The following is a 27,137-nucleotide window of genomic DNA, read 5'->3' as shown; positions in this document are numbered from 1 at the left end:
ATCAACTAAATTTTTTATGACTTAAATTATTTCGTAATAGTAACTTCCATTAATAATTAGGGTGAATAAAATTCAAAATAAATTACATTTTTTTAGAATAAGAGCATTCAATCAAGTAAAAAAGTATGTATTACGACAGCGATTCCCAAATTTTTTTCGATTATGAAACCCTGTATGATCCAACTTTTTTCGACGGAACTCCGATTTTGTAAATGTAATAATTTTACGCATGTAACAATTTAAAACGCCTTATGTAAACATTTAATGCATTGATATCCACGAACTAATTTTCAGAGGCACTAAATAGTTTAAAAATTATTGAACTCCTAATTATTAACATTTCAACATATTTTTTGCTCAAATAATTTCTCGGTATTAACTTCTGTTTCGAATTCTATAAATAACACTTATAGTCTTCAAAAGAAGTTTTATCTAGTGTCAACAGAAAAGGGTTAATGGGTTCAATCATTTAATCTTTTTTTCATGGTTTTTCAGAAATCTAGATTCTGATATTTTATTAATACTTCAGCCAGCCTCGGGGGGGGGGTGCCAGGAAGGAACTGCCATGTAATAAATCAATTATATGCATTTGCCTTCAATAAAATTGACCCAACCTAATATTTATTTCTGAGTTCAAAAATTGATCTCAGAAATAAATATTGGGTAGGGTCAATAAGGTTCATATAATAAACTAGTTTTAAAGTCCTGCTTTCACGAATTCGCCTCTCCCCTTCTATGACTTCTCATTTATTAATTCCATATAGCTGATTACGACCTTAAAGGTTTTTAACAAAAAGGATGGAAATAGTGCACTTAATCGTCGTTGAAGATTTATATATTTGCTTACCAATCTGCAGTGAACGTTAACACATCTTAATTACATATTAACTGAAACTGAAAAATAAAATTAAAAAAATTTCTTTTTTATTATTCACTTTCGAATAAGGTTCCTTAGTTTAAGAAATTTTAAATTGTTACTTATATACATGTAATATAAAAGAAATATGATAAAAAGTCATTAAGAGTGGTGAAATACGATTCCTCTAAATTTTTCTCATCAATCCCACAATTTCAATTGAAAAATTCTGATGTCGGTGAAAATCTTCTTGTTTTTCGCATTTGATAAGTTATTTATTTTCTGGTTGTCTTTCTTTGAAGATTGAAGTCTTTCGAATTTTCTATTTTGAAGAATTCAAATAATAAAATCAATAATACAGAAAGTTACATTAAGATTGAGAAGAAGGACACACAGATATTATTAAAAATATTATTAAAAAAAATTAATTTCTGACATAATAAACTTTTTTCGGGAAATTTTATTATTCGTGCTTACATAACACTGAAGCATAACGGAATAAAATTATCTATTGGTAGCGATGCAATGTGTTCAATTTCTCTCCGGTTGAGTTCCCTTACCGTCAGGCTAACAATGGACGGTTTTTCTCTTCTCCCACGAATACGCGTTAGTTTTAACTACAAAATTCTTCACGAAATCGAATTTGGTCGACTTGATAAGGTTGCTGGGCTTGACTTAGGAATCCTCTTATCTTCTAGGTGTAGTTGAAAATGACAAGGTTTAACATTAACAGCTGCAAATGCTTTAGGTAGCTCCCATCGTCCATCATAAGTTACGTCTGTAGTTTATACATATATACACCTAGATTTTTTTTTTTTTCTGTTTAGTTTTGAATAACTGGACCCAGCCAAGTTTTAGGACCCGCTACGTATTATTAGCATTTAATTATTATCATATTATTAGCCTAATTATTAGCATTTATTTATGATGTGCTTAAACTTCAGGTGTAGCCAATAATTCCAAAACTCATAGCTTTTCCAAAATGAAAAATACTGAAGCTGAATAGATTTTCCCGAATCGACAAATTGTTTGGTTATTTTCGGAACAGATTAAAATACCGTGTTTTTTATTATTATCAAATCAGTAAATAATTCTTTTTTTAGCAAGTCGACTCCAGAAGTTGATTTTCTTAGATAAAAATATTTTAATAGTCAGGGCTGATTGTGCTGCGGAAAAAAATCCGGATTTTTCGCTAACAGAGTGATCTTTGATCTCCGGAAGTTTCCGGAGATCGAAGGTCTAGACCAGTGATTCTCAACCACTGTGCCGCGGCACTTTTGTGTGCCGCCAAATTTTTAAAATGTGTCGCCAAATATTAGAAATGATACAATAAAAATTAAAAGGCTTTTTTTTATTACGAGTAAAGTTTAAATTAAAGAAAAGTGAACATTATGTATAATATCATATATATATATATATATATATATATATATATATATATATATATATATATATATATATATATATATATATATACATAATATTATATATATATACTTTTACAATTTTTCCGGACTTTAACAGCGTGAAAATCTTTGTCATCGATTGTCTTGTCTCTGACAATCTCAAAATAAGTTAAAATAAGAAGGAAGCATTTAAATTTAAATTGTCTATGGCAATTTCAAAAAATGTTGAAATAAGTAGAAAATTTAATGACCATTAAAATTATTAATTAACAAAAGAAAGAAAACTAAATATGATTTTCAAACGGAAATAAAAGCTAATCATTAAAGCAAGCTATGCAATTAATAGTTATAAAAGTGAATTAGCAAAGGATAACTAACAAAAAAACATGCTAACAATTAATTAGCAAAAAAACTAGTTAACAAGAAATCACACAAAAATAGCAATGTAGAAAAACTAACAGTTAATAACTGTAGAAAACAAGTTAACAATTAATAACTAGCAAAAAAATAAATAACTGTTACCAACTAATACAAAATTAGTCGAAAGAAATAATTATCTCTTAATAAACGTGCTTTTGTTGTACATATTATTTTATTTCACATTCAAAATTATTATCACTAACTATTTAACACAGTGTATTATAGGTAAGTAAACAACTTTTAAACTAATTTTTTTTTATTGTGTGCCGGCAAATTTCGAAATCGTTAAAATTGTGCCGCCACAAAAGAAAGGTTGAGAATCACTGGTCTAGACGTTTCAAAAAATCATTGATCACAGAAGTTTCCGGAAATCAAATTTTCAAAGGTGGAACTTAAAAACACAGTTTTTTTCATTTGTTTGTAAGGGAGAGCCAGAGAGATACTTTATAAGCTTATATTCATGATAAATATTCATTTTTTATCAGTAATTAGTTGTTACAATCATAAACTCCAGAAAAACATATTTGTAAATTTTAATTACTTCTCATGGTCATCATAGGTATGTGTAAATGGTATAGGTATGTGTAAAATTTTAAATATAACTCTTAAATATAAATAAAAATTTTAAATATAAAAGTAAACTCAGAAATGTTGAGAAAAAGGAAAAAAAACCTTGTTTACATTTGTTTTAATTTACGCTTTTTCTTTTTTTGTTTTCTTTTTTAAACTCACGACATTTTTTTGAATTTTGACTTGGGCTCACAATTACCCCCGAATAGCATTCATTACATCCTGCTTCACTTGTAATCTTTATTTTGTCACACTTTATTAACGTCATTTTTTGATCAACGTATCTACACGCTCTGTAAGATAGCCTATTTCGAAACTTCTGTGCTTATGATATTAAACTATACATTTATGATTTAAATTAATCTTAGCAAGTGTTATTTTTATAACCATAAGTTTAATGACTACAATGAAGATTTATAACATAATTTACCCAATTGTAAAAATATAATATTCTGTATATTGTATATACCAGTTATGTAAGTCGACCCGCTATATTTTTGATTGCGCACTTGTAATTTTTGGTATGTCAGGTGTATAAGTTGACTGCTGAAAAAACCAAATAAGAAAATTTTTAAAACGAAAAAATATGAAAAAAATTTTTTTTTAAGTCTATAAAGACTATTAAGTCTAGAAAAAAAAACTATTAAGTCTAGTATCTGCAAAATTTTCTTTAGTTAAAAATATTCCACATTGTACTCACTCGCATTTATGTTACATAAAATGAATTGTAATTACTGTAAAATCTAATAAAAAATGTGGAATTTCGAATTCTTTGGATGAGGGTGGAGAAAATTTTGTGTGGAACTCAGTAGTTTAAATTTGAAGCTTTATGGTATTTTTTTAAAAGTTTTTCATTGTGTTATATTTTTTTAAATAACTTCTCTTATTTAAATTTTTCTATCTGAAAGTAATTTAAAGTACGGTTATTGAAGAAAAAAAAAACTTTATAAGTAAAATTTATTGCAAGCATATTAAGAATAGTGTTGTAAAGGGCAAATTGATACAGAGTTATTCATATCTATCTCATTGAGTGAAATGCATCGATATTTCATGATCAACGAATGTCCGACTTTATTACTGGTGCATAAGTGCCTGATTTACGTCAAATTTTGAAGGTATGAAAAGCCTTATTTCTTTTATTATTATTTCTTCTATTATTTATATTTTTTCAACCTTATTTTTATTATTATTATTTCCACCATACAATTAAGAATTTTCTATTAAATGATTATAATTAAATTTTATATTAAATGAAACTCTTAAAAAAAAATAAAAAAAACTGGAAATAATGAATGAGTGATAGCTAAAATTTTTCAAGACTACTGAAAAATGCTTAAATTTATCTTTCACTCGTAAATTCGATTCTTGAGTTATTTTTTCCACCAATATATATTTCCTTTAAATTAAATATTTTTAACTGCTTAAAATATCTAGTTTTATCTCACATTTGCGACCACTTTGAAACATTTTCCAGATCGTGGGAACCCTGCAGCAAGTAAGATAAAATTTCATGCGTTTTTTTCAACTTTTTAATTTTTTAACTTTAAGCAACTTTAAAATAGTTATTGACTAACATAAAGGAAGTGAGAGATAAGTGTGCGAAAGATTTTAATAATAAAAAAAATTGGGAAAAAATGCTAATTACAGTTAACCGTCTTAATAGAGTATACTACAAATAAATTTCTTAGTATAAAAAAGTCAATTTTTTTATCAATTATATTTTTTAGATATTTTAACTCTTCTTTCTTCTCAATATAAAGTTTATTCTATTAATAATTTATGCTTTCTCCAAAAATAAATTTAAAAAACCCATGTAGGAATTTTTAATACATTTTTTTACAATTAATCGTTTTATATATTTAGTTTATCTTTAAAACAGTTTTTCATATTTTTCGAACCATAGTTGTAGAGTTGGTAGTTGAAATTTTCGACTCCAAATTTTTCAGAAAGCCAATCACCGACCTATAATATATTGAAATTTTCATTTAATCTTAGATTCAAGACATGCATTTGTAAAAAATATTAATGCACAGTCACGCATAACAAATAAATGTCTTAACCCAAGCTGATTCTGTAATAAATATTGAAGGAAACTAACCATGATACATTAAATTTAATTTTTACCTTTAGAACTTAGCTTAATAAATTTGACTTAGGAATTTTATGAGCTGAAGGATACCTTATTTGTTAAATATTTAATTAAATACTTTATAAATATGTATTATTTGCTATAAAAATTGGTGAAATGTTAACATGGATTGACATGAAATCATAATTATAAATACATTTTTAATTATAAAAGTGTATTAGGATGTAATTATTTAAAAAGTAAGTAATTTTACAAAAAAAAAAATATTTTTAATTATGCGTCAATGATATGAACCTATCAATCTAAAAGATATTCGTTTAACTTTGTTATTTGTAATGTATTTATGCTTTTAGAAATAATTACAGCTCCATAGACAATATTAATTTTAAAATAATCAAAATCAGGAATTAAAGTTTGTAAAAATACGAAATAGTTTTGAAAGATCGCCTTGAAAGTGAAAATAGAATGAATTACAAAGAATAATAAAAGTAACAGAAACATTTAAGTTCCCTCACCCCCCTTTTTTTTTTATCTCAAAGGTGATTTATATTTTCGCAATTAATATTATTTATTTTCATTTAATCATAACGTTTTGCTGTTTCCAGGAAATCAATAGCTAGATTGTCCCTCAGTCTCAATAGCTTTATGTGTGCTTTTTTAATATTTTAGTAAAAAAAAAATAGGCTCAAAAACGTTTAAAGATTATAAATTAATTTTGTAATAAGTAATAATTTAAACGATTGTAGTAAGATTAATAAAAGTAATATTTCTATCCTCATGATTATAAACATTCCTCTAAATCATTTTCATAATCGGAGTTGAGCTAATTTTTTTACAATTCCGATTTATAGACATGATTATTTTGAATGCAGAATTTATTGAAAAGTTAGGAAAGTCAGATTACAAATTCTCTCTACGACCTAGCTCTTATTTGATTTTTGTATTTATAAACTTTAAGAAAAGCTTTTTTTTTACATTTTTGCAACTAATTTTGCTCTATTTGAAGATTTAATTGTTTACACCAATTAAATATTTTTCCTTAAACAAATTTCAATAAACTACACTGCGGTCTGTAAGATATTAATAAATGGAACTAAATAAATGAACAAAAAAAAAATGATTATTTTGAAGATTTTAAATTTGAAATTTTTCTTCTTCTAATTGTCATGTTTCCAAAGAATCACCCATATAACTGTCTAATATTAACATTTCAAGTTACTTATGCTTACATATAAATCAAATGCCTTTAGTCTGAATCTATTGTCTGCAACTGGATCGCAATATTATTAGGCATGCTTAATTTTTAGTGGGATGATAAGTGGTTATGAAGAAAGTTTCAAATAAAAAATTTATGATAGAATTTTTAAATAAAAATGAAAGCTTAATGCAAGCATTACTTTTTATAAGCATTTATGGAGAAAAAGAAATTTGCTAAAGCTATCTAAATTATAGGAAATTTTGCCATTTATAATGGACATTTTAAAGGAATTATTAAATATATTGTGAGAAATGGTGTATTATATTTATATAGTATTTGACTATTTCAAAACCAAATCTTATCAATGAACACACAAAGAATACCTCCCATCCATTAATCATATGGTACTTGCGAACCTAATCCCTGCACCATGACGAAAGTGCTACAGCGGATGTTAGCAATAAAGCCCTGACCTTGGAATTTATGGTTGTTGGTTGATAATAGATAACTAAAAGTTCAATGTAGATTGTTAAAAATTGAACTTATAATTGTTATATAAGATTACAAATGAGATGAGCTAAATTATAATCATTAAGATATATAACCTGAGTTTCATGTCAAAATTACTGATTTAAATAAATTGCAAGTTGCATTTTATTTAATAATAAAAAATACTATTTTCGACTATTCGAAATATTTGTAAACATAGCATAATTTCTCTTATTGTTTATTATACTTTGCTTAGTTCAAGCCTCTCTTTACAAACTATTTAAAGTAAACCCCCCTCCCTCTCTCTCTTTCTATTTTTAAATTGAAAATAATACAGAGATGAATGTGCTCCGGAAAAAATCCGGGTTTCCAGATGTTTCGCTATTTGCGATCAGGAAATCCACAGTCCAGAAGTTTACAGAAATCATCGATCACATTTATGTATAAAAATTCTTGTATATTTTATTTAAAAATATTAGAACTAGAATTTATTCTTGGCATCTCTTTCATTTGTAAATATTTTTTCTGGTAGAATAATAAATGTGATTAGAGATAAAAGTAAACTAAATACATAATTATTAATTTAAATTATGCTGCATATAATTTATGTTGACTTTCACGTTGTGAAAATATCAATGATTTAAATTTATAAAGATATTAATTTTTTGAAATGCGTCATTAATGATTTTACTCAGGAAATTTTCAGGATTTTTTAATTGGGCTCACAATTACCCCTGATAATAAGAATAGGGGTGGAAAATAAGACACTACTCGTAAGTGGAATAAAACAAAAAATTTTATTTGTCATGCTGCTCGAGAATATTTCAAATAAGAAGTTAAGAAATTCTGTAGAATATTAGCTATTAGTTGTGGTGCAGCTACATTTTCTTACAACTCTGAAATCAAGAAATTGATCCTCTTTTGTATTCTTAGCTGTTGCAATCGAAAATCTTCTGTTATAAATAATGTTGCTTGCTAGTTGAAGGCATCACATATGATTGTGATTTTTGGAACTTACAATAACGCTGTATGGCTAGATTAAAACAAGAGAAAAACAAGCTTAATTTCCCGATACATAGATATTAAATAAGTTTTTTATATATATTAAATTGGATTTTTACTTACTGTATTGTAGATTTAATAAGATAGCTTATCCATATATTTTTAATGTTTATTAACACATCATTGTTCATTTTAATTGACAGTTTATAACAGCAAAGATATATTTCATTAATAAAAACTAGTAGGACAAAATATTACACGTACTAAGATGCAGTTTCCGTGTTTTGAGAGGCACATGTAAGATATGCAATTTAATCACTGCAGGTGCAAATAATTTAATACACGATTTAAAACGCAAAATCATACTCTTTTTTCTTACTAAACATTCCTTCAGATTTTTGACTTTATAGCTTGAGACGAATAACAAAACATTTCTAACAGTGTTATTGATAAAGATGTTGAGCCATAAATACTAAATAAAAAGACTCATTCTTGTATTGATATCTTTGTTAATGAATATATTCGGACTTCTCTTTTTGAATTAAAATTTGCCTGGTTTTTGGGAAAGTACTGCACAATTTTCTCAGATTTTTTTGTCCACTCTTTTTGGAAAGCTTATTACGTGTAATATAATAAATTATAACTACAGTGGATACGCAATGCATACGAATCGTCAGACGTAATTTTCATCCTAGAGCCTTTGATACATCAGATACTGTTCAAGCAATTTTCAGTTCGCTTCTATGTAATAAAATAATAATAAATTTGAACTCATTGAACTTCATAGCTTCGAATTTGGAAAAATCATTTTAACACATTATTTTACCCAATATAAGATTTCTAAAAATGCAGAAAAGGAAAAGTTACGTTAAAAATACATCAGGGAATAGAAATCTTAAATACATATTTAATATCATAATAAACAAATATCTGTCTAAGAAATGGGTAAATAAAAAATGTTTTATAAAAATAAATAAACTTACCTTTCTCTCTCCTTTGTCATTGTCTAAAAATGAGAAAAAACTGTTTCTCCCCCTCTCTATTATAAAATAGCGGCTGACTTTGAAGATTTTATTTATTTATTTATTTTAACGAAAAAAACATCTTAAAATTTCCTTTAAAGAAATGTAAGGTCAAGAGGAATTTAAAAAAAGTTACACAAGTGAATGAAATGTTTCTTATGAAACTCGTCTCTTAAAGAAAAGATTAATATGTCATTAAATATTATTGTTTGAAGTTTTTGATTATTGGAATATGTCTCACAAAAGTGGGATGCTAATTTATTTTATTTTGTTAAAAAATCTTTAATGTTACGAGATGTTTAAAATATGACTTTTAACATTATTGAAAAGAAAGCTCATTCGTTTTTACGGGACGTGGTGTAACGCATGATACTTGTCGCCTCTAACACATGATATATGAAAATGAAAAAAAAAATTAGAGATAGTAATAATTTCTGTTATATATGTCAGGAACAATGATAATTACCATATTAGCGACTTGGTTACATTTAAAACGAAACATGGAACTCAATGCGTTTTTTTATTTTTATTTATTTATTCATTTTAAATATTACGACAGTTTCAGAATTGAAAATATTCATTAAATGATTCGGGGATTTTTTTGCAAATTTTTATAAGATCATGTGTTAGAACTTTCATAAGATCATGTGTTTTGTGCTTTTATAAGATCATGTAACACAAATATTAAAACACAAAATTCTCTTTGCAATATTTAGTAATAATTTTAATTAAATCTTTCGATTTTAGTTCTAATCTTAAACTCTAAGCTGGAATTTAATTTTAAAATTTTATGACTGGGAAGAGCATTGACCTGATGTCGTATTCTGATGCATTGATTGTATTGACTTGTTTGGGGTTCTCTCAGAAATGTTTTTTATTTTCAATTTCTTAGTAAAAAAAAATTAAAAAAAAATAATTAAATAGATAAATGAAATATTTTTTTTACTGATTTGATTTAAATTTTAACAAAATCTTTTTATCGCGTTTAAAGTTATAGTTTTTTTTAAAATTAAACTCCAAATTTATAATTGAAATACGTGCAATGGAAACTAGTATTACTAGTACTAGTATTATACTTTTGCGAACAACTTTTTTTCAAGTTTAAGTGTTGTTTATTATGATGAAAGTTGAGATTGTTGACAATGTAATTTTCTCTATAAATCAACTACAGATATTTCTTAAGATGCAAGCATTCATGATGGATAAAACAAATCAATTAGGTTAAAAATAACATAAATGCTAAAGAACAAATAAAAGCAGCAAAAGTTCTCTTAGAGCCCTAAAATGTAAATTACATTTTACTTTTATATATACTAAAGTGCAGGTTGGTATAATCAAACTGAAGAAACAAAGAAACACTGTATTGACTTATGTCAAGACACTGTAACTAATTTTATAATACATGTTTATTTAAGTTTTTAAAACTATATACTAAAATATCTGAAATATATTTCTTATTAACAAAATAGTTCACTGTTGCCTTCTAAGGATAAATTATTTTAAATGTATAATTTGCTTTTGTAGATCCATTTACTAAGATATTCTCCAATTAATTATTTTTTATGTAAAAATATTGATTTTTCTGTGAAGATTTTCTTATTATTTATTTTGAATCTACCATTCCTTTTTTTTCTTATACTATTACATAATATCTTATTTAGTAATGTTATAAGAAATTGCTCTCTTTTTTAGTCGTATAATTATGAAATAAGACTTGGTTCTTGTACTTTATCACTTTTGAAATTGCATTTAAAGAAAACAATGTTAAAGTAAAGTGCTGCGTATGATAATGAAATATATATAAATATTTTTTTTAAACTTTTATAACTTTTGAAACTGTAAACAAATGAATAAAATAATAAGGTTAAAGTAAAGCACTTTAAATGTATTAATTGCTTTCTCAGGTCTATTCCTTGAGATCTATTTTAATTTATTATTTGCGTAAAAGTATCGATTCCTTTGTGAATAATTTCTTATATATATTTCCAATTGAAAATTATCACCTTTTTCTGATTAAATGTTTAATTTGACTGTACTGTTTATTTTGAATGTATAAAGTGTTTCCTTAACTCATTTCTCAAATCTATCATAGTTCATTATTAGCGTAATAATATGTATTTCATTGTGAAGAATTTTTATTATGCATTTGGAATAAGAAAATTTAATCTATTCTTTTCGTCCTAATTACGCATCTGAAATGCTGAATTTAGCGATAAAAGCAATAAGTAATGTATTGCAATAAAAATACATTATAAAATTTCGTTACATTTGAAATTGCAAACTTTTAAGGTAATTGCCATAAGATCTTCATCCTAATTAAAAAATAATAAAAATAAGGTTAAAGTAAAACATTTAAATGTCTAAGCTTTCTTAGAAACGTTTTCCTCAGATCCATCTTAAACGCATTTTGTATTGAAAAATGCATAGTTCATTTAAATCTTCATCCTATTGAAAAATGAATAAAATTTTTAAATCAAATATGAATTATATTTCAGAAACAAAGAAAAGAAACTGTGGTGCATTATAAGACTTTTTAAAATTATTATTCAAATGTTATCTCATTAATTTTGAGTCAAACAGATTTTTTTTAAAAAAAAGAATAAAAGGATTAATAACTTTAGATAAGACGTTTGCAAAACGTGTGTTTAATCTTTAGGAACTGACACCGTACGTTATTCAAGAACTAATATTTTGTATACGTTCTTTAAGAACAAGAAATCGGAACCGGTTACTTAATAACTGATATATCTTAACCGATAAGTTCTAAGGAGTAGTCAGGGAATTTGAGCCAATGAGAAGGAAGAGGCGTAAACGTCATGATTCGAGGAAAACTGGTTCCCTCCGCCAGAAACGTTATCTTCCTTCCTCGGCGACTCTTCGCCAACTTGCCGTAGTTATGATAATATCCCCTTCAAAAGTTTTTCCTTCTGGGTTGGAAGAAACTTACCTTTTCCAGAGTGAAAAAAAAATAACTATGAATATAATTAATAGCTATATATGTTTCGAGATCTTTATTTACAAATTGAAGAGGGTGCAGATTGTAGAAAAGTGGGACGAGCTTTCTGCTTCAGCTTGTAGCTCTACTTTTCCATTAATGAATCTTAGAGCTTTCGGCGCTTTGCTCTCTGAGGATAATGGTAGTGATGTTTGAAAGCTGAAAGCAGTACTCGTATATACACAATAACTATTTGATTTTGTGTCCATTATCCTGTCGTATTGTGTGTATTTGCCGCAATTTTTGATCGAACATTAAATGAAGAGTATCCTTCTTTACATTGCGAATTGCATTATGACCTTTTAGATCGTAATTTTCAGAGCAGTTTAATAAACATTCATAATATTTCTGTAATTGATCATATGTTGTTGTCAAAACTGATGAATATCACAAATACTTTAGTGAGCTTGACATGCGTTGCTGTATTGTCTGAAGTCGCCTATCAAGTCTACAAAAGATTCAAAAGGAGGCACACAAAAGGTAGCCTAACTAATGCTCTCATTCAATGCTACAAATTAGCGAATGAAACTGAACAATTAAATAAAGTTTTATTTTTCCCCGATCCCGGTTATGTGTGCCGCCGGACTCTTTCAGGACGCGAGTGTCGCAATAAGAATTGTTTTGCGGCGCACGACGACACATCTCTGTGCTGTTTGCTGAAAGTTCTTCAGTTGTGCAAAGTCAAAGTGGATGTGTGTGTTTATATGATGACTTGTAGTATTCTTGCTGATTCTCTGGTGCAGTGCTCAGAGGAGAGAGGGGTAGCCGTGAGAGTCATCACAGAAGAAAAGAACAGCGGTGAAGAGGGTGGCGAAATGATAGGTGCACAAATTGGAAAACTGAGATCAGCCGGTAATTGTTCTAAACTTATTTACTGTAAAATTAGGATGTTTTTCCATTTCAGGTAGTCTTGAAAAAAGGGATTATTATAACTGGTTATTGACAGGCAAGGAAGATAGCGTTTCTGGCGGAGGGAACCAGTTTGTCTCTTATCATGACCTGGGGCAGAATTGTGGGGACCTTGTTGCTGACTTCTTGCAGAAAGATTTTTCCTTTTGGAAATAAAAAATTTTGGGCTTTCTGTTCTGTAAAAATTTTAGAATGATTTTATCATTTCTTCAAAAATATATTTAAAAGATGTCTTTCTCGCGCATCTGATGGAAAAAAAATGCATATGATTTTTCCGTTCTCTTTTGAGAATAATGAAAAATAAAGTGAAAAATTTGGTTTTCTTTTCTGCAGAAATTTGTTCGATTTTTTATGCGGTTATTACTATTGATTTCCGCATAGCTTTTGAATCTGATATTTTTAATAAAATATTGTCTGTTACAACAACTGAATGTCAAGATGAAAACACACATTAGAGAGTAGTCCAATTTTAATCTTCTCGCCATCAATCTTTTTTTTTCTTTTCCATAGTAAATTATGCAGATTTCAGGGTTTTTTCATTATTTTTTTTAATCTGATGATAATTTATGAAATGCGAAAAAGGAAATAATTACTCTGTTTCCCCCTGCAAGATGATGAGAATATCGCCCTTGCAGCTTTCCTTTAGAATAAAAAAGTATTACATATTTAATTGAAGAAAATTTTTATATTTGATCCAAATAGTTTTTTTTTTTCCTTTAATGTTAACACGTCTGTTATTTTAAATTAGTAACATGTATATTTGTTATTTTTTAAAGCATCATTCAGAACGATGCTAGTATTAGAGAGGTATGTCATAGAAAGCCCCCAAAAAATTCTGCACCAGAGATAATGACCTTGACGCTTCTTCCTTTTCATTGGCTCAATTTTCCAGACTACTCTGGACCTTTACAATTGAAACATATCAGTTATCAAGAAACTGGTTCTGATTCCCTGTCTTTTAATAATGTATACAAAATCTTAGCTTTTGTCTAACATGTACCAAAATAACAGTGTTTATTCTTAAAAATACAACTTTTGTTTGCTAGTGCCTAATAATTAAAAGGTACAGTCAGCAAAAAAAAAAATATCACCCGGAATAACTTTAGTTCTTATGATCGGATTTTCACGAACTAAGTGTCAATGTTAATAGTTCTTTGGGTTGACTTCAGATATGCTAATTAGTTAGTGTTAACTATTAATTAAGCTACGAAATCAGACTTAAAAACGTACTTTCAATGAATAAATTTTTTTTTTTTTTTTTTTACATGTTTGGTATCCTGACCCTTGATATAGACAAAATTTCGCAAAAATTTGGTCGTAATAAAGATTTATATATATGGCGAAAGTTTAAAAAAATGCCAAATTATCTTGTCATAGAAGGTGAAACAATTGAAAACAACCATAAAGAAACTGAATGAAATACAATACAGTAAAACATCTTGTTTCTCTGTTACTAAGCAACCAAGAGGATAATTTTTGGGGCTGTTTTCTGTGCAACTAAAACAGATTTTTTCTTTTTAATTTCTTTTGAAAGTAAAATTGAAATGAAAGTTTTTTAAAAGCTGTTTTAACGTCATTTGCATGAAAATTCTGTTCTCAAACCAAATTTTCATAAGCTATTATAAATTTATGAAGAGTTGTTTGTAGGGCTAATGCTTTTACACCACAGTTCGAGTTTCTTAGGTAATCATTTTGCAAAAAATTTGGAGGGCCTGAAAAAGATAGCGATTCTGACGAACAATCACAAGGTTTTATAAAATTCATGGTATTTCTTTTCAATAAAATTGAAAAACTTTGTATGTGTTAAGTGGCATTTTAAAAGCATTTTGATATATTTATATATATGTAGTATATATATATATATATATATATATATATATATATATATATATATATATATATATATATATATATATTGTATTTTTATTATTTAAGGTCATTTCACTCTGACAAATATTAAGGTTACATGTTTTTCTTGAATAAGCATGATTTACAAAAAGCATCCCTATGTTTCTATACATTTTAAAACTGACTTTTTCAAACATGTTCTTTGGTTCAAACCTGCTCTCCCTGTTCTTTTACTAAGCTCTTCAATTGGGATCATTTACTTATTTATCACCAAATGAATTTAGAATAAGAAAAAGACAGGGTTGGATTAAGATATAGTGGGACTTGGAGTTATAGTGGGACTGGAGTCAACTTGGAGCCTTATCTAAACAAAATTTAAATACTTTCCGAAATATTTCAATTTTTTATAAAATTGTATTCAAGTTCTGATTGCTTTACAAAGATTTAAAAAAAAAAAACTTATTGAAATTTTTAAGTTTTTCTAAAATAATTACATTACAATACAAATAAGTGTCTATGCCAACAAAAACGTCATGATTGAAATTAGTAAGAACAATCCAATGCATAAATTAAAAAAAGAAAAAAAATAGAATTTTCTGTTTTTATTAAACTTGTTAAATTTCAGCCAACCAAATACCAACAGGAAATTTTAAATGTTTTGGAAATGGCTACAGAAAATTAATTAGAAAGCTTTCAGCGAGCTTTCCTGCATGAAAAATCCAATTTGATCGTGAATTCATTTGTTAATACTGATGTCGATTTGGGTATTATGTAACATAAATTTGGTGATCTCTAAGGCTGCGTCAGGAGACAGTTGTCTCCTCTTGCTACACCACTGATAACAATCTAAGAAGAATGTTTGCTGCACTTTCTTAATCAGGTAAATGTGTGATCTACAGAAGCGATTTTGAAAAATTCAAAGAATAAAAATTTGAATAATCTTAAACAGCTTTCATTTGTTAAATTTTTTTAGAGCATGACGAAAGTTAAAAACATTGAGGGTTTTAAAATTAAAATCTAGAATTATCTGTTGTCTCTTAAATATAAGGACCGTTTCTAGGATGTGAGTGTTCAAGCTTAATGTTCTGTCATGAAGATTCGTATGCTATTAGTAATTGCGAACATAATATGGGATTTATAGTATAATACATGTTAAAAGGCATTGAATGAAATTTAATGTCTTAAATTTTTTCTATCCAAACTATATTATATTCTACCATTTTCAAATATTTAATATTGCATTTTCAAAAGTTTTTCCTTCTGGGTTGGAAGAAACTTACCTTTTCCAGAGTGAAAAAAAAATAACTATGAATATAATTAATAGCTATATATGTTTCGAGATCTTTATTTACAAATTGAAGAGGGTGCAGATTGTAGAAAAGTGGGACGAGCTTTCTGCTTCAGCTTGTAGCTCTACTTTTCCATTAATGAATCTTAGAGCTTTCGGCGCTTTGCTCTCTGAGGATAATGGTAGTGATGTTTGAAAGCTGAAAGCAGTACTCGTATATACACAATAACTATTTGATTTTGTGTCCATTATCCTGTCGTATTGTGTGTATTTGCCGCAATTTTTGATCGAACATTAAATGAAGAGTATCCTTCTTTACATTGCGAATTGCATTATGACCTTTTAGATCGTAATTTTCAGAGCAGTTTAATAAACATTCATAATATTTCTGTAATTGATCATATGTTGTTGTCAAAACTGATGAATATCACAAATACTTTAGTGAGCTTGACATGCGTTGCTGTATTGTCTGAAGTCGCCTATCAAGTCTACAAAAGATTCAAAAGGAGGCACACAAAAGGTAGCCTAACTAATGCTCTCATTCAATGCTACAAATTAGCGAATGAAACTGAACAATTAAATAAAGTTTTATTTTTCCCCGATCCCGGTTATGTGTGCCGCCGGACTCTTTCAGGACGCGAGTGTCGCAATAAGAATTGTTTTGCGGCGCACGACGACACATCTCTGTGCTGTTTGCTGAAAGTTCTTCAGTTGTGCAAAGTCAAAGTGGATGTGTGTGTTTATATGATGACTTGTAGTATTCTTGCTGATTCTCTGGTGCAGTGCTCAGAGGAGAGAGGGGTAGCCGTGAGAGTCATCACAGAAGAAAAGAACAGCGGTGAAGAGGGTGGCGAAATGATAGGTGCACAAATTGGAAAACTGAGATCAGCCGGTAATTGTTCTAAACTTATTTACTGTAAAATTAGGATGTTTTTCCATTTCAGGTAGTCTTGAAAAAAGGGATTATTATAACTGGTTATTGACAGGCAAGGAAGATAGCGTTTCTGGCGGAGGGAACCAGTTTGTCTCTTATCATGACCTGGGGCAGAATTGTGGGGACCTTGTTGCTGACTTCTTGCAGAAAGATTTTTCCTTTTGGAAATAAAAAATTTTGGGCTTTCTGTTCTGTAAAAATTTTAGAATGATTTTATCATTTCTTCAAAAATATATTTAAAAGATGTCTTTCTCGCGCATCTGATGGAAAAAAAATGCATATGATTTTTCCGTTCTCTTTTGAGAATAATGAAAAATAAAGTGAAAAATTTGGTTTTCTTTTCTGCAGAAATTTGTTCGATTTTTTATGCGGTTATTACTATTGATTTCCGCATAGCTTTTGAATCTGATATTTTTAATAAAATATTGTCTGTTACAACAACTGAATGTCAAGATGAAAACACACATTAGAGAGTAGTCCAATTTTAATCTTCTCGCCATCAATCTTTTTTTTTCTTTTCCATAGTAAATTATGCAGATTTCAGGGTTTTTTCATTATTTTTTTTAATCTGATGATAATTTATGAAATGCGAAAAAGGAAATAATTACTCTGTTTCCCCCTGCAAGATGATGAGAATATCGCCCTTGCAGCTTTCCTTTAGAATAAAAAAGTATTACATATTTAATTGAAGAAAATTTTTATATTTGATCCAAATAGTTTTTTTTTTTCCTTTAATGTTAACACGTCTGTTATTTTAAATTAGTAACATGTATATTTGTTATTTTTTAAAGCATCATTCAGAACGATGCTAGTATTAGAGAGGTATGTCATAGAAAGCCCCCAAAAAATTCTGCACCAGAGATAATGACCTTGACGCTTCTTCCTTTTCATTGGCTCAATTTTCCAGACTACTCTGGACCTTTACAATTGAAACATATCAGTTATCAAGAAACTGGTTCTGATTCCCTGTCTTTTAATAATGTATACAAAATCTTAGCTTTTGTCTAACATGTACCAAAATAACAGTGTTTATTCTTAAAAATACAACTTTTGTTTGCTAGTGCCTAATAATTAAAAGGTACAGTCAGCAAAAAAAAAAATATCACCCGGAATAACTTTAGTTCTTATGATCGGATTTTCACGAACTAAGTGTCAATGTTAATAGTTCTTTGGGTTGACTTCAGATATGCTAATTAGTTAGTGTTAACTATTAATTAAGCTACGAAATCAGACTTAAAAACGTACTTTCAATGAATAAATTTTTTTTTTTTTTTTTTTACATGTTTGGTATCCTGACCCTTGATATAGACAAAATTTCGCAAAAATTTGGTCGTAATAAAGATTTATATATATGGCGAAAGTTTAAAAAAATGCCAAATTATCTTGTCATAGAAGGTGAAACAATTGAAAACAACCATAAAGAAACTGAATGAAATACAATACAGTAAAACATCTTGTTTCTCTGTTACTAAGCAACCAAGAGGATAATTTTTGGGGCTGTTTTCTGTGCAACTAAAACAGATTTTTTCTTTTTAATTTCTTTTGAAAGTAAAATTGAAATGAAAGTTTTTTAAAAGCTGTTTTAACGTCATTTGCATGAAAATTCTGTTCTCAAACCAAATTTTCATAAGCTATTATAAATTTATGAAGAGTTGTTTGTAGGGCTAATGCTTTTACACCACAGTTCGAGTTTCTTAGGTAATCATTTTGCAAAAAATTTGGAGGGCCTGAAAAAGATAGCGATTCTGACGAACAATCACAAGGTTTTATAAAATTCATGGTATTTCTTTTCAATAAAATTGAAAAACTTTGTATGTGTTAAGTGGCATTTTAAAAGCATTTTGATATATTTATATATATGTAGTATATATATATATATATATATATATATATATATATATATATATATATATATATATATATATATATATATATATATATATATTGTATTTTTATTATTTAAGGTCATTTCACTCTGACAAATATTAAGGTTACATGTTTTTCTTGAATAAGCATGATTTACAAAAAGCATCCCTATGTTTCTATACATTTTAAAACTGACTTTTTCAAACATGTTCTTTGGTTCAAACCTGCTCTCCCTGTTCTTTTACTAAGCTCTTCAATTGGGATCATTTACTTATTTATCACCAAATGAATTTAGAATAAGAAAAAGACAGGGTTGGATTAAGATATAGTGGGACTTGGAGTTATAGTGGGACTGGAGTCAACTTGGAGCCTTATCTAAACAAAATTTAAATACTTTCCGAAATATTTCAATTTTTTATAAAATTGTATTCAAGTTCTGATTGCTTTACAAAGATTTAAAAAAAAAAAACTTATTGAAATTTTTAAGTTTTTCTAAAATAATTACATTACAATACAAATAAGTGTCTATGCCAACAAAAACGTCATGATTGAAATTAGTAAGAACAATCCAATGCATAAATTAAAAAAAGAAAAAAAATAGAATTTTCTGTTTTTATTAAACTTGTTAAATTTCAGCCAACCAAATACCAACAGGAAATTTTAAATGTTTTGGAAATGGCTACAGAAAATTAATTAGAAAGCTTTCAGCGAGCTTTCCTGCATGAAAAATCCAATTTGATCGTGAATTCATTTGTTAATACTGATGTCGATTTGGGTATTATGTAACATAAATTTGGTGATCTCTAAGGCTGCGTCAGGAGACAGTTGTCTCCTCTTGCTACACCACTGATAACAATCTAAGAAGAATGTTTGCTGCACTTTCTTAATCAGGTAAATGTGTGATCTACAGAAGCGATTTTGAAAAATTCAAAGAATAAAAATTTGAATAATCTTAAACAGCTTTCATTTGTTAAATTTTTTTAGAGCATGACGAAAGTTAAAAACATTGAGGGTTTTAAAATTAAAATCTAGAATTATCTGTTGTCTCTTAAATATAAGGACCGTTTCTAGGATGTGAGTGTTCAAGCTTAATGTTCTGTCATGAAGATTCGTATGCTATTAGTAATTGCGAACATAATATGGGATTTATAGTATAATACATGTTAAAAGGCATTGAATGAAATTTAATGTCTTAAATTTTTTCTATCCAAACTATATTATATTCTACCATTTTCAAATATTTAATATTGCATTTTCAAAAGTTTTTCCTTCTGGGTTGGAAGAAACTTACCTTTTCCAGAGTGAAAAAAAAATAACTATGAATATAATTAATAGCTATATATGTTTCGAGATCTTTATTTACAAATTGAAGAGGGTGCAGATTGTAGAAAAGTGGGACGAGCTTTCTGCTTCAGCTTGTAGCTCTACTTTTCCATTAATGAATCTTAGAGCTTTCGGCGCTTTGCTCTCTGAGGATAATGGTAGTGATGTTTGAAAGCTGAAAGCAGTACTCGTATATACACAATAACTATTTGATTTTGTGTCCATTATCCTGTCGTATTGTGTGTATTTGCCGCAATTTTTGATCGAACATTAAATGAAGAGTATCCTTCTTTACATTGCGAATTGCATTATGACCTTTTAGATCGTAATTTTCAGAGCAGTTTAATAAACATTCATAATATTTCTGTAATTGATCATATGTTGTTGTCAAAACTGATGAATATCACAAATACTTTAGTGAGCTTGACATGCGTTGCTGTATTGTCTGAAGTCGCCTATCAAGTCTACAAAAGATTCAAAAGGAGGCACACAAAAGGTAGCCTAACTAATGCTCTCATTCAATGCTACAAATTAGCGAATGAAACTGAACAATTAAATAAAGTTTTATTTTTCCCCGATCCCGGTTATGTGTGCCGCCGGACTCTTTCAGGACGCGAGTGTCGCAATAAGAATTGTTTTGCGGCGCACGACGACACATCTCTGTGCTGTTTGCTGAAAGTTCTTCAGTTGTGCAAAGTCAAAGTGGATGTGTGTGTTTATATGATGACTTGTAGTATTCTTGCTGATTCTCTGGTGCAGTGCTCAGAGGAGAGAGGGGTAGCCGTGAGAGTCATCACAGAAGAAAAGAACAGCGGTGAAGAGGGTGGCGAAATGATAGGTGCACAAATTGGAAAACTGAGATCAGCCGGTAATTGTTCTAAACTTATTTACTGTAAAATTAGGATGTTTTTCCATTTCAGGTAGTCTTGAAAAAAGGGATTATTATAACTGGTTATTGACAGGCAAGGAAGATAGCGTTTCTGGCGGAGGGAACCAGTTTGTCTCTTATCATGACCTGGGGCAGAATTGTGGGGACCTTGTTGCTGACTTCTTGCAGAAAGATTTTTCCTTTTGGAAATAAAAAATTTTGGGCTTTCTGTTCTGTAAAAATTTTAGAATGATTTTATCATTTCTTCAAAAATATATTTAAAAGATGTCTTTCTCGCGCATCTGATGGAAAAAAAATGCATATGATTTTTCCGTTCTCTTTTGAGAATAATGAAAAATAAAGTGAAAAATTTGGTTTTCTTTTCTGCAGAAATTTGTTCGATTTTTTATGCGGTTATTACTATTGATTTCCGCATAGCTTTTGAATCTGATATTTTTAATAAAATATTGTCTGTTACAACAACTGAATGTCAAGATGAAAACACACATTAGAGAGTAGTCCAATTTTAATCTTCTCGCCATCAATCTTTTTTTTTCTTTTCCATAGTAAATTATGCAGATTTCAGGGTTTTTTCATTATTTTTTTTAATCTGATGATAATTTATGAAATGCGAAAAAGGAAATAATTACTCTGTTTCCCCCTGCAAGATGATGAGAATATCGCCCTTGCAGCTTTCCTTTAGAATAAAAAAGTATTACATATTTAATTGAAGAAAATTTTTATATTTGATCCAAATAGTTTTTTTTTTTCCTTTAATGTTAACACGTCTGTTATTTTAAATTAGTAACATGTATATTTGTTATTTTTTAAAGCATCATTCAGAACGATGCTAGTATTAGAGAGGTATGTCATAGAAAGCCCCCAAAAAATTCTGCACCAGAGATCATGACCTTGACGCTTCTTCCTTTTCATTGGCTCAATTTTCCAGACTACTCTGGACCTTTACAATTGAAACATATCAGTTATCAAGAAACTGGTTCTGATTCCCTGTCTTTTAATAATGTATACAAAATCTTAGCTTTTGTCTAACATGTACCAAAATAACAGTGTTTATTCTTGAAAATACAACTTTTGTTTGCTAGTGCCTAATAATTAAAAGGTACAGTCAGCAAAAAAAAAATATCACCCGGAATAACTTTAGTTCTTATGATCGGATTTTCACGAACTAAGTGTCAATGTTAATAGTTCTTTGGGTTGACTTCAGATATGCTAATTAGTTAGTGTTAACTATTAATTAAGCTACGAAATCAGACTTAAAAACGTACTTTCAATGAATAAATTTTTTTTTTTTTTTTTTTACATGTTTGGTATCCTGACCCTTGATATAGACAAAATTTCGCAAAAATTTGGTCGTAATAAAGATTTATATATATGGCGAAAGTTTAAAAAAATGCCAAATTATCTTGTCATAGAAGGTGAAACAATTGAAAACAACCATAAAGAAACTGAATGAAATACAATACAGTAAAACATCTTGTTTCTCTGTTACTAAGCAACCAAGAGGATAATTTTTGGGGCTGTTTTCTGTGCAACTAAAACAGATTTTTTCTTTTTAATTTCTTTTGAAAGTAAAATTGAAATGAAAGTTTTTTAAAAGCTGTTTTAACGTCATTTGCATGAAAATTCTGTTCTCAAACCAAATTTTCATAAGCTATTATAAATTTATGAAGAGTTGTTTGTAGGGCTAATGCTTTTACACCACAGTTCGAGTTTCTTAGGTAATCATTTTGCAAAAAATTTGGAGGGCCTGAAAAAGATAGCGATTCTGACGAACAATCACAAGGTTTTATAAAATTCATGGTATTTCTTTTCAATAAAATTGAAAAACTTTGTATGTGTTAAGTGGCATTTTAAAAGCATTTTGATATATTTATATATATGTAGTATATATATATATATATATATATATATATATATATATATATATATATATATATATATATATATATATATATATATATATATATATATATATATATATATATATATATATATTGTATTTTTATTATTTAAGGTCATTTCACTCTGACAAATATTAAGGTTACATGTTTTTCTTGAATAAGCATGATTTACAAAAAGCATCCCTATGTTTCTATACATTTTAAAACTGACTTTTTCAAACATGTTCTTTGGTTCAAACCTGCTCTCCCTGTTCTTTTACTAAGCTCTTCAATTGGGATCATTTACTTATTTATCACCAAATGTAGATGCTAAATTTTCTTTGTTTTATTCCCTTATTTACAAACTTATTTTACGATTCTCACCATCACTACCGATATCTGATACTATACCCTCATTTTATAAAGAGTTCTGTAAGGTCCTTAAGAAGTTAAAAATGTGGCGGCAGCAAAACTACTACCTCAATAACTTTCCATCATCAGATTTTAATATACTAGGACTCAGTGGTTTGAGAACCTAATCTAAAGTATGTTAATTAATTAGTGCATATGATATTTTAAGTTATAAAATCAAACACATAACCGTCTGAATAAACATACTTGTTTTTCAATTTATTTGGATTCTTAACTCTAGAAATAGGTAGGATAGCCGTAGTTTAAAAAATATGTCCCTTAAAGTTAGTTCCAGAGACTCGTTTAAAGTTAGGACTCTATTATAAGTTATTTTACTTTTTGGGTATTTCGCCATATCTCGAGAACTTTTTAAAGGAATTAAAAGTTTTATGCACACAATTATTAACCCAAAGATAATTCTATACAAAAAAATATTTTTTAATTATTTATCTACTATAGGCATGCAATAACTGCGACCTACACGCTTTAGATGTCTGGCCTGCGTCATTACCTGAACATGGTAAATTAAAAAAACTTTATGTACATATATATGTGCTTTTGACAAATTAAAAAAAAAACGGAAATTTTGAATTGCGTGTGTGAATTTTCAACGTGCTCAATCCAAATTAATTTAGTTTTTGGGTGGTAACCTCAACGAATTTCCCAAGTTTTTAAAATTTCAATTCTTTGAATATGACATAATTCTAAGTTTCAGTAATCACTTTTGAAGCATTTATTAGCACCCATTTTATCGTTAATCCAATGGAATTTTTCAGCAGCTATTAGTGGATTTCCATGTGTTTTTTAAAATCCAGATATTTTTAATACGATATTGTAACGACTAGAGAGTTTCGTATCTTGCATTCTAATAGGAGTTATTATGGAAATGCCTTGTTTATGTGTATCTCACCCGTTAAGCCAAGCAATATATTTTTTATCGTTCTTTCAGTAGTCGTTGCTCCACTTTTCAATGGCGTATTTAAAATGGCGAGATTTTTAATCCAGTATTGTTAAGATTTGCGATTTTCGAATCACAAATTTTAATAATCACTTTTTACTTTTTTTTTTCTTTTGCAGTTTTTTGCTATGTTTCCAAAATTCCAATATTTTTTAATTTTTATACGGTCCCGGTATTTTTATTACCATATTATTAATATTTGCGAGTTTCGAATCTCGCATTTTAATCATCACTTTAAACTTACTTTTTTCCCCCCCTTCAGTTATTGCTACTCATTTACAATTTTTTTTTGTTTTTATTTTTAATTTTAGATATTTTTAATGAAATATTATTACAACAAGAGAAATTTGAACATGGGGTTTCGAACTGTTTTTCAACTTTGCTTCTAATTTTTTGCAGCTTAAAAACAGTTTAAGATTTAACACTCATAAAATATCTATAACAGTTTTTCTATTTTGATGACTATAAAAATTACTAAAATTCCCTATGTGTAAAATATTTAGTACGTTATGCAATAATTATTGTGAAATTTATATTATTTCCTAAAATCTACTAGTTTTTTTTCCTATCCATGTGGGCAGCTATGAAATTTTAACATCATTTTAAAGAGAATATATTTAAAAATTTAAGAATACAAAATCAGTCAAATAGTTTCTGAGTTATTCAATTTCAAAAACTTCTCCACTAATTTTGCTTTTATCTTCAAAATGATGTAAAAATTAGGATACTCAACTTATTTTTTATACCCTTATAAAATAAAAATAATTTTTTACATGGAATGAATTTGTTTATGTTATTTTATTATAGGAATTGCAGTTCAATGCAGCTCTTCGTCTTATTGGATGCATCATAAGTTTTTAGTGGCTGATGATGAAGTTTTAGTGAACGGTTCTTTCAACTGGACAAATCAAGCTGTCTTGGGAAACTTTGAGAACCTCATCGTAACCAGTGAAAGAGATCTTGTTCAACCATTTGTTACAGAATTTGAGAGATTGTGGGAAAAGCTTTCTTCCTCCACTGTTGAGGCAAATAATGTGTCTGTTCATTAAATCAATAAAAATTTAAGATCTGTTTCTATTTAATTCTTTTTTTCAACTCTCAGTGAACCACACTATCTAGCCATAAGTATACGGACACCCGGTTGTTATTGTGGTGGATGCATAATGGTGTGTCGGTCACCCGGTTGTTATTGTGGTGGAACTCTATGGCAATATTTTGGTCAATTTTTCTTCCAGCAGGATAACTGCTCCATTCACACATCGAGGCCGGCACAGACGTGGCCTTCTCGGAGCCCCGATCTAGATCCCATAGAGCACCTTTGCCACGAATTAGAGCACTTGTTGCATTACCAGCCAAAGCGACCCTCCTCACTGCAAGCACTCACTTCAACTGTGATGTAAGTCCTATGGCCACCTATTAAAAACAGATGAAAAGTCTTCCCAGATGTGTGCAGGCTGTCATGTTATTTTGTGCTTCAGGACACTCTAAATCCATATTACACTGAGTGTCCGGATACTTTTGGTTAGATAGTGTATGTGTGCAGAGGGAACCTTAACTCATATGTTGCATTTCTAAAGAAAAAAAAAAGAGGAAGAGAGAACAGAAATTTGTTTTTTAAATTTTTCTTCTTCTTTGAACTTAAAAATATTATTCAGTTTCATATGGGAGGCAGTTTGCAGTTGAAAATTTTTACAGTTTATGAGTTAATTTTAAAGCAATATGTGGCTAACTATATGAAGATGGGTACAAAACTTTCCTTTTTCAAACTCAGTCAGTAAAAAGCTGTGACTTTCAATTTATTACCATGATCGATGATGCCTCTGGAGCATACATATTGTTGAACCAATTTTTTTTTAATATTTTATTTTTCATCTTCTCTAATACACGCTTTATTTCACAGATTGGTCAAGGTGTAAAAATAAAATAAATTATCGAAATAGTGTTTCTTAGGAGCTCTATAACAACTCGGGGTCTGCTGATCCCATCCTTAAAATTGGCTCTGGGCGCCAATCATCATTATGATGGGCAAACAATGGATAAGACGACTGCATAATATAAAAACAGCTTAAGTATAAAACCACTCTATTAATATCAGAGTTTTCCAAGATTAAACCTTTTAAATAAATAGATTGAATTTGTGGTTTCCTTGTTTTAAATCAGTCAATGGGAGAAAAAAAAAAAACTTTGCACCATTAGGGTATAAAATATATGGAAAGTTCTTGTGTTAATTATTCTTATGATCTTTTTAGAATAAATAATTTTAACTCAATTTATTATAAATACGTTGCATCTTATAAGAAAATGTAGTTGTAAAATTTCTTGAAGAATGGACAAAACTTTTCTTATTTATGTTTTGAACAGATGAATAAAAAGCATGCTATCAAGAAAACAACTTCCAAGCAGGAGCTTTTCATATGTGATTCTCAGAGTTGGCAAGGTTTAGGACAGATTAGAATATTCCACGGTTTAAACCTTCCTGTCCAAAACCCTCTTATTCAAATTTTGTCACAATTAAGAAAAAAATAATATTGTGAAAAATAAACGGTTAATTTTTGAACAAGAAACAGACAAGTTTTTGTTTCATTAAAAAAATTATAATATTTTTAATATTGCATTTATTTATCCTTATGCATTAACATAAACATAATTTATCAATATTAAAAGCATATTTATTCATATTTAAGGGATAAGGTATTCACTTTTGTTGATCAATGAATTATGGAGCTTTAAAATTAACAAATCTTTTCTTATTATATTATTTTATTATCCTTTAAGTTAAAGCAA

At 28.3% G+C, this 27,137-nt stretch overlaps 4 protein-coding genes across 4 annotated transcripts in view; 3 read left to right on the top strand and 1 right to left on the bottom strand.

Moving 5' to 3' along the window:
- The window catches only part of Daao1 (D-amino acid oxidase 1), a 31,904-nt gene extending 19,769 nt beyond the window's left edge, over window positions 1-12,135 (bottom strand). The window contains exon 1 of the mRNA XM_016065707.5: window positions 12,000-12,135. The gene's annotated coding sequence lies outside the window, so the exon portion shown is untranslated. The remainder of the gene's footprint in view (window positions 1-11,999) is intronic.
- Window positions 12,136-12,270: 135 nt separating this feature from the next.
- Window positions 12,271-13,271, top strand: LOC147812073 (uncharacterized). The gene has a single exon (XM_087161816.1). The coding sequence runs from the start codon at window positions 12,410-12,412 to the stop codon at window positions 12,953-12,955; it is 546 nt and encodes a 181-aa protein (XP_087017942.1). The 5' UTR covers window positions 12,271-12,409; the 3' UTR covers window positions 12,956-13,271.
- Window positions 13,272-16,276: 3,005 nt separating this feature from the next.
- On the top strand, window positions 16,277-17,357 carry LOC147812072 (uncharacterized). Its single transcript, XM_087161815.1, has one exon. It carries the CDS (start codon window positions 16,495-16,497, stop codon window positions 17,038-17,040), a length of 546 nt encoding a protein of 181 aa, XP_087017941.1. The 5' UTR covers window positions 16,277-16,494; the 3' UTR covers window positions 17,041-17,357.
- Window positions 17,358-20,362: 3,005 nt separating this feature from the next.
- Window positions 20,363-25,430, top strand: zuc (Mitochondrial cardiolipin hydrolase zuc). The gene is made up of 2 exons (XM_016065708.4): window positions 20,363-21,083; window positions 25,161-25,430. The coding sequence occupies exons 1-2, from the start codon at window positions 20,594-20,596 to the stop codon at window positions 25,400-25,402; spliced, it is 732 nt and encodes a 243-aa protein (XP_015921194.1). The 5' UTR covers window positions 20,363-20,593; the 3' UTR covers window positions 25,403-25,430.
- The last annotated feature ends 1,707 nt before the right edge of the window (window positions 25,431-27,137 follow it).

This window comes from Parasteatoda tepidariorum, chromosome 4 (assembly GCF_982258835.1).
Source record: "Parasteatoda tepidariorum strain Cologne lab strain chromosome 4, Ptep-v5.0, whole genome shotgun sequence".
NCBI classification, from domain to species: Eukaryota; Metazoa; Arthropoda; class Arachnida; order Araneae; family Theridiidae; genus Parasteatoda; species Parasteatoda tepidariorum.
This window is presented reverse-complemented; position numbering and strand designations above follow the sequence as displayed.

Coding starts and splice junctions, on each gene's coding strand:
- LOC147812073 (XM_087161816.1), top strand. CDS start 12,410: ATGTTGTTGTCAAAACTGATGAATATCACAAATACTTTAGTGAGCTTG.
- LOC147812072 (XM_087161815.1), top strand. CDS start 16,495: ATGTTGTTGTCAAAACTGATGAATATCACAAATACTTTAGTGAGCTTG.
- zuc (XM_016065708.4), top strand. CDS start 20,594: ATGTTGTTGTCAAAACTGATGAATATCACAAATACTTTAGTGAGCTTG. Junction 21,084..25,160: donor TGGAAAACTGAGATCAGCCG/GTAATTGTTCTA, acceptor ATTTTATTATAG/GAATTGCAGTTCAATGCAGC.